The 7,287-nt window shown below is 38.9% G+C and overlaps 1 protein-coding gene across 5 annotated transcripts in view; it reads right to left on the minus strand.

The window, feature by feature from the left end:
* EPHA7 (EPH receptor A7) overlaps window positions 1–1,624 on the minus strand; it is a 184,892-nt gene extending 183,268 nt beyond the window's left edge. For 3 of the 5 annotated variants that reach the window (XM_055134583.1, XM_004605676.2, XM_004605675.2), the window contains exon 1: window positions 1,249–1,624. In XM_055134583.1, the coding sequence (XP_054990558.1) occupies window positions 1,249–1,345 (97 nt within the window). In that variant the 5' untranslated portion in view covers window positions 1,346–1,624. The remainder of the gene's footprint in view (window positions 1–1,248) is intronic. The other 2 variants (XM_004605674.2, XM_055134584.1) reach the window with 2 other exon arrangements.
* Window positions 1,625–7,287: the final 5,663 nt, after the last annotated feature.

Here is a 7,287-nt window from a genome sequence, read left to right on the forward strand (position 1 = left end):
AGTAATTGATAAAGAGAGAAGCTATATGTAACAGCGCACCATCCCCCAACCACTACCGTGACCTAAATCTGTTAAAGAGTCCTCCACATTTCAGAATCAAGTAATTATTAATTCTGATTTTTTTAATAGGAGAAAATCAACCTTAGATTTACAGACTGGAAGACGGAGAGGTGGAGGATTGATTGTGACACTGCTCTGAAGCATGACATTACCATTGATAGGATTTATTTTTCCCCAGCTCCAACTACAGGCACCAAAAGGTATTTTACCTTCTGTCAATGGTTCAAAGGAGAAAGGGGGGGGGGATGAGGGGGTGCAGGGTACATCTACACGCGTATCCGGCTGCCCAAATGTAGCCTGCTGCCACCAAGCAGAACTAGCCCCGGGCTCCAGGTCTTTCTCGAGGTCTGACCACACGAAGTCCTCAACTGCTGGACGCTGGGCCAGATGTTTGGAGTCTTGTGGTCGCCCGGGCAGCATCTTTATTGCACAGCCTCAGACTGCCCCCTGTCTCACTGGTCAGGCCAAACCCGCTGGGCTGCCCCAGTGCCTACGGCCGCCTGCACCGCGCGTAGCGCACGCTGCAAGGCAGGTCCCGGGTCCTCGGGGCGCGCGCCGCTTTCCCACTTCACCTCCGCGGCGGCGTTATTGTTCCGCGCGGGCTGCCGGGCGCCAACCCCAGGCCTCCGCCGCCGCCTCCGACGCAGTGAACACTTCATTTGCAACCCGAGCGATCCAAGCGCCTACCAGCCCAGGCCCCCTCGAGGAAGGCTCGGGACTCGGGCAAACACCGAGGATCGGACCCAGACACCAGGGGCTGCGCTCCCTTAGTCTCCCACCAACTCTGGCCAAAGCTTACTCCACTAGAGAACACCGATCGGCGGAGAGAAAAGGGCTCGAGGAAGAGACCTAACCCAGCCGGGTTCCCCGGGAAGGAGCTCGCCGACAGTCCCCCGCGAGCATACCCCACAGATCGCGGCCGCTGCTCTAGCCCTCTAAATAGCTCGCACCCGAAATCTCTCTCCCGTCGGGCGGACAGCCCCGGGCGCAAGGCTGCAGCGGCTCGGAGCAACCCCGCTAGCTGCCCGCCCTCCAGGAGCAGCCGGAGCGGCGAGGGGGCGGGGAACCGGCAGGGGAGGGTCGCCGGGCGCCAGAGGCGCGGCTGGCAGACCCGCTGACGAGCCGGTACGTGCAGGTAGACAGCGAAATAAATAAGTCAGAACAAACTTTGCTTTCCCATCTCCTTACCTTCCTTTGCAGCCTGCGCCTCCCCGGTGTGTGCAAAGCGGAGCAGCCAGATGTAGCATAAAATAATCCATGAAGGGTGCCGAGTTTGAAAAACCATGGTGCATGAGCAGGTTTTATTTTAGCTTTCAGTTGAGTGGTAGCTTTTTAAATGCTGTTTGCTCCGAGATGGGTTTGGGTTTGGATTTTTTTTTTTGTTTTTGAATTTTTTAAAAAATTAGTATTGCGCTCCTCGCATCGATTCCCCTTCTCGATCTCCGGCCGGCTGCTCCACGTTCAGCTTTTTAATTTTTTTTTCCCCCTCCAGTTTGTTCGCACCGTATTTGCTGCCTGCAAGTCTCCGACTGCAGACCGGCCGCTTGCTCCACACTCCAATAATATCAATTAGGGGAGGGGGCGGGGCTCCGGGCCCAGAGCCTCCGCCACTCGGGCTGAGTGGCAGGCGCAGCCGACCTGCCAGACAGCGATTCCCAGGGCCTGGAGGCGGGTCCCGACCAAACGGCCGCCCCGGTCGTGGGGGCGGGGTTCGGGTCGCCGACCAATCGGTAGCGAGAGGAGTCAGGTTGCGGGTCCAGGATTCCCTCCAGGTTCTGTGCTCCCGGCTAGCTCCGGATGCTCGGAGAGAGGGGAGAAGGGGATGGGAACTGAGGTGCGTGCAGTTGTGAGCGCTCTGCTTTTCCTAGCGGCCGCTTTCCTGGAGCAAAATAAATCCGAGAATAATGTTCCCTAGGAGTGCAACAGTCTAGCGGCACCCCTCGCGGTCGTTGAGAAACCTGAGATGCAAGCCATCTCTCAGCCTCCGTGCACGGAGCCCGGACTGTGAAATGAGCTGTGCCTTTAAGTAACTGCCTTTTACTTTTTTTTGTTGTTGTTACTCTCAACCTTCGCGGGTCGGGTAACTTCTTTCTTTCTTTCTTTTTTCTTTTATTCTTTTCTCCTTTCGCCAGGCGTTCTACTTCTCTTTCTCTATTACTTCAATGGCAGTTCTTTCTGGACATCACTCTGCAGAATCTCTAGAAGAATGAAAGTACTCACATGTATTATGTTTTAAAAATGTTTCCAAGAGTTTGTAACAAGCTCTGACCAAAGAAACAGAACTGGAGTGGAAAAGGGAAGTCTTTTGTGTTGTCTCCTCTCTTATCCCCTGCCCTATCATTTCACAATACTTAAGTGGCGAATTGCAACCTTAAAAGAATCCTCAGAAGGTTCTGTAGCTTTATTCTTACACGTTTATCAATTTTCTGATTTTTTCCCCTTATTGCCCCACTTTGATCACTGCCCCATTTCGCTGCATAAATTACACTTAATCTTAGAGAATGCCACCACGCATTAAATTCTAAGGCGAGACCTTTTTACATGTATTGACCACTTTTTAGTGACTAGTCAATAATTTTCTTCCAAAGGGAAACGATGAATTAAAAAAATAACCAGCGTTTCTAGTTGAATCCATCCAACGAATAAGCCAGGAATAAAGACCGTCGTAGATAGAGAAATCTATTTACCGTTAGGCAGTTTCAAACAATACAATTTAAAAGGTGGATAATTTAATAAGAGGAAGAACTTTAAACCTCTAATTGTCAAATCATCCATTTCAAAGGTCACACAGAATAAATTGATCACATGTTTATGATGAACTTTCTTTTCTTGTCCTTTATATCTTCTTCTACAACAAAAATTTTCTAGGTAGTCATGATTTTCTTTTTGCATAAGGACAAAGTTTGATCTTGCCTAAGATCTTATATATAAGGTAAATAGGTCATTTCTAGTATTTGTAGCAAAGATTTCTTAAGAGAAGCTAGACTTCTATTTTATTTTGTGCTAACTTGTCTTCTACAGTTTTTTTCTTGTCTAGATGAAATTGCGCAGAGCAGAGAAAGAAAATATCCTCCTCTAACCTCTGATGCTGAAGGGTTTTTTTCCTACTGAATGTTACGTGTTCTTATTATACCTATTAAATTATACTTGTTAAATATTTCGGAAACTATAGCTAAAAGCATTGTGAGGGTCTTTTATAGGATTCACAGAAAATATAAACTTCTTAGTAGATTAACCTTGAAAAAAAATGTACAGTGCATTTGTTACAGAGAAGATCAAGTGGTTATTTACACAAGCAGATGCTTTACAAGTAAAAAATGTAAGGTAAAACACTAGAATTAAAAACATAAATCCTCACACATAGGCTTTAAGACTATTAATCTCAAAACTACATACTCACAAATATTAAACCACCTCTAATAGTTGAAACAATTCCCCAGGATTTCAACACTTTTTCTAGGATTTCATCCCCTCTTCTTACAATGACACCAAGGTAGCCTTTAAAGTTTAAAATATCCCTTTCATCCATTGAATGTCTAATACTCAGTGATGTGAATACAAATACCTTTCCATTAAATCAGGAAACCAAAGAAGTAACATTCTTCACTCTGATGAGTGTAGGTGGCATAGGGAACCCTTCTTATTGTGTCCCTTTGCTCTCAGACTCAGGGGCATGTCCAGTCCTGCTTTTATTTTAGAGACAAGAGAGTTCACATTAAATGCACATGTGCTAAACTGCTGACAGTTTTCTCTGCAGTGTTGCACAATGATACTTACTATTATTATTATTATTTTACTTATATTTTTTAGGTATGCCAGTCTCCTCTGCTTTCTTTCTATCTGAGTATATTGGTAAAAAAGTCATGACATTAAATTAAGCAAATCACTTCATCAAAAAAGAGAATATTTGTTATACTACATATATTTTAATGTATACATTGATATTAGATTATTCTAGACTAACGGTAAAGCATATGAATATATTTGTGAAGCCATTGAAGAAAAAGAACAATTTATCCGTAATATCACTAAAATAAATTACTTTAGCTTCACATCTATACATTGCATGTATTATATCTAAAGTAACTTATAAAAAGTCAAACATCTGTGTCTATATAAAATAAATGAGAAAAACCACATTTTTGAATAATATCAAAGGCTGTGCATAGCTATCACTTGTGAGCCCAAGCAGAAATTCTAAACACCGTATTTTGCTTTTTATACACTCATTGTACAATATACTTGATGGAGTAGCCTACTTATATTTAGTTAATTTTAAGTAGGAAAAAGATGAAAACCTTAATATTTTTATTCCAAGCATTCCTTTTCAGACACTTGTCATAAATCCATAGTAGAAAGAAAAAATGCTTTTCTTCTGATACAAGGAAGATATGCAAATTTTTCCACTGTCATTTTTAGTCTAATTAGTAATATCCCCATGTAATTATATATGTATAAAAATTAATATATAATTTTAAGACATACATCCCAAAGTAGATTAAGCAGACATATTCTTTTATATTTCTTTAATACTAATATTTCCCTCTCTATTTATTCCTAGGAAATTATCTTTTGTTTTAAGAGTGACTATTACTTAGGGATAAATTAGATTACTTTAAGGGAAAGTCCCATAGTTTTCAAATAAAATTCCATGTGTGTATAGTAGAAGTAGTAGTTGTAGACAGGATTGAGAGAATAAAGGAATAATCTGACACTTCAGAATGTTATAAACCCAAGGCTGCCAAATTAACTAACAAACATGAAATCTAAGACTTGTTTCTGAGCCCACTACTTTTACACTTACTGTCTAAATGCATTTACAGCTGGTAAATGTGAAGTACAAGTTCATCACAGAAAAGGGGTAATTTAAACTGAATTAGAAAAGGTACTGTGCAGAAGAAACTGATTATAAACAGAAAAGAAACATTATGTCTCAGCTAATAGATATTACAGAAAATTGCGTTCTCTATTTGTGATTTCAGTCAAAATGTAAACAATCTTTCCACTGTGCAAGAAAACCATTTAAGTGTTTACATTAGCATGATTTATGTAGTGTGTATAAAATATTTATTTGCAGTCCAATGTAAAAAATGTACATAAGTTAAGCACATAAAAATAGTAATAATTTAACCTATTCTGCTAAGCTTCAGATAAAACTGACCGTGTTTAGGAATTATATCCTAAGATTCTATTTTGTGTCTTTATTAATGTTTATTCACTTTTGTGAGATCAAATTATTAGGGACATTCATAAAATTAATGTATAATTATTTTTTAAATTAGAGTATAATTAATTTACTGAAATTGTTTAGTTAACTTAAGATAGTTCAACAAATAATATAATTATAACATTTAATGTATTTGATATATAATATAAAAATTATAAGTCCAGCTAAATGTAAAGTGTTGATCTAAAGTCTTCTAATCACTTACATACTCAAAAGAGGTATTAAGTCAGTTAACTTTTATTATTTGATTAATATTAAATAACTACCAATTATAGCATTATTTTGTATTGTCTTATACTCAAAGTTATGTAATGTCTATTCAGTAATCTGATTTTGCTTAGTTTTCCCCTGAAATGTTCTTTAGCCCACTATGTACACTTCATTATGCCAAATCACCAGCACTTTTAAGAAGAATCAGCTTAAATTAATAAAATATCTTTAAATGCATTCATGGTTTCATATTACTCTTTTCTTGGTTTTTTAAACCCAGTATGGAGTTTTAGGTGTCAGAGATCTACGATTATTCAGTGACCACTAGGGGGCACCATGATCTCCTGATGTCCTGACCAATCAGGTCTACATTGAATAAGGATGATGTCATTTTAAAATTATGTATATTTTTATATCAAATATCTACTTGTACTCATGTGCTGATGCATTGGATGAGTTTTATGTATCTGTACCTAATATAATTAATCTTTATTTTCCCATTTGCACTTTTAATTTTTACTGTTACCTTAAGAGTTTCATAAAAATCTGTGAAATCTTATGTGTCCTATTTTAGTTTATAGAGGCCAAGTTAACTTCAATGATACAAGACTATCTCAGAAAGTCAATTATCTTACAGGAAAAATTGCTACAGTTTTGTAACTAGTCATTTGAGAAACTCCAGATAGATTTCAGATATTTCTTTCTTACCTTCCATTCATCTAAGTCTCGATACTTTTTGTTTGTCTTTCCTTCCTTCCTTCCTTCCTTCCTTCCTTCCTTCCTTCCTTCCTTCCTTCCTTCCTTCCTTCCTTCCTTCCTTCCTTCCTTCCTTCCTTCTTTCATTCTCTCTCTCTCTCTCTTTCTTTCTCTCTCTCTTTCTCTCTTTCTTTCTTTCTTTCTCTCTCTCTTTCTCTCTCTCTTTCTTTCTTTCTTTCTTTCTTTCTTTCTTTCTTTCTTTCTTTCTTTCTTTCTTTCTTTCTTTCTTTCTTTCTTTCTTTCTTTCTTTCTCTCTTTCTTTCTCTCTTTCTTTCTTTTTCTTTCTCTCTTTCTTTCTCTCTTTCTTTCTTTCTTTCTTTCTTTCTTTCTTTCTTTCTTTCTTTCTTTCTTTCTTTCTTTCTTTCTTTCTTTCTTTCTTTCTTTCTTTCTTTCTTTCTTTCTTTCTTTCTTTCTTCCTTCCTTTCTTTCTTTATTCCTTTCTTTCTTTCTTTCCAGTGAATAAGCTCAGTATGGTTGAGTATTCTCTCAGAAATAGTGTTGGTGAGATTTTCAAGAACCTGTGAATTTCCTAGAACCCTCCAGATTAAGGGGCATCTTGTTATATTTTTAAATCTTTATTGAGATACTTACAATACTGTTAATGATGTTTTTATGCACACTTAACACCAACACTATACTCACCACCTAGTATCCCTTCCCACCAAAGTCCCAAAGTCCCAGTTCTGTGACCTAGTTCTCCAGTTTTGTTGCCTTTGGCCATTTTTGCTCCCTTACTGTGCATGGTTAAGTCCAGATATGAGAGAGATAATTCTAAATCTATCCCTTTCCTTCTCACTGACTTCCCTCAGCATAACACTCTCTAGTTCCATCCATGACAGAGGAAGTTGCAAAATCTTCTCCTTTATAATACTGTGTCATATTTCATTATGAATACATACCATAATTTCTTGATCCATTCATAAATCCTTAGTAATTTAGGTTATTTCAATATCTTGGCTATTTTACTAAGTGATTCAATGAACATAGTGTGCATATGCCTTTTCAAATTAATGTTTTAGTATTCTGGGGGTAGA

This window comes from Sorex araneus, chromosome 4, assembly GCF_027595985.1.
Source record: "Sorex araneus isolate mSorAra2 chromosome 4, mSorAra2.pri, whole genome shotgun sequence".
Lineage (NCBI taxonomy): Eukaryota > Metazoa > Chordata > Mammalia > Eulipotyphla > Soricidae > Sorex > Sorex araneus.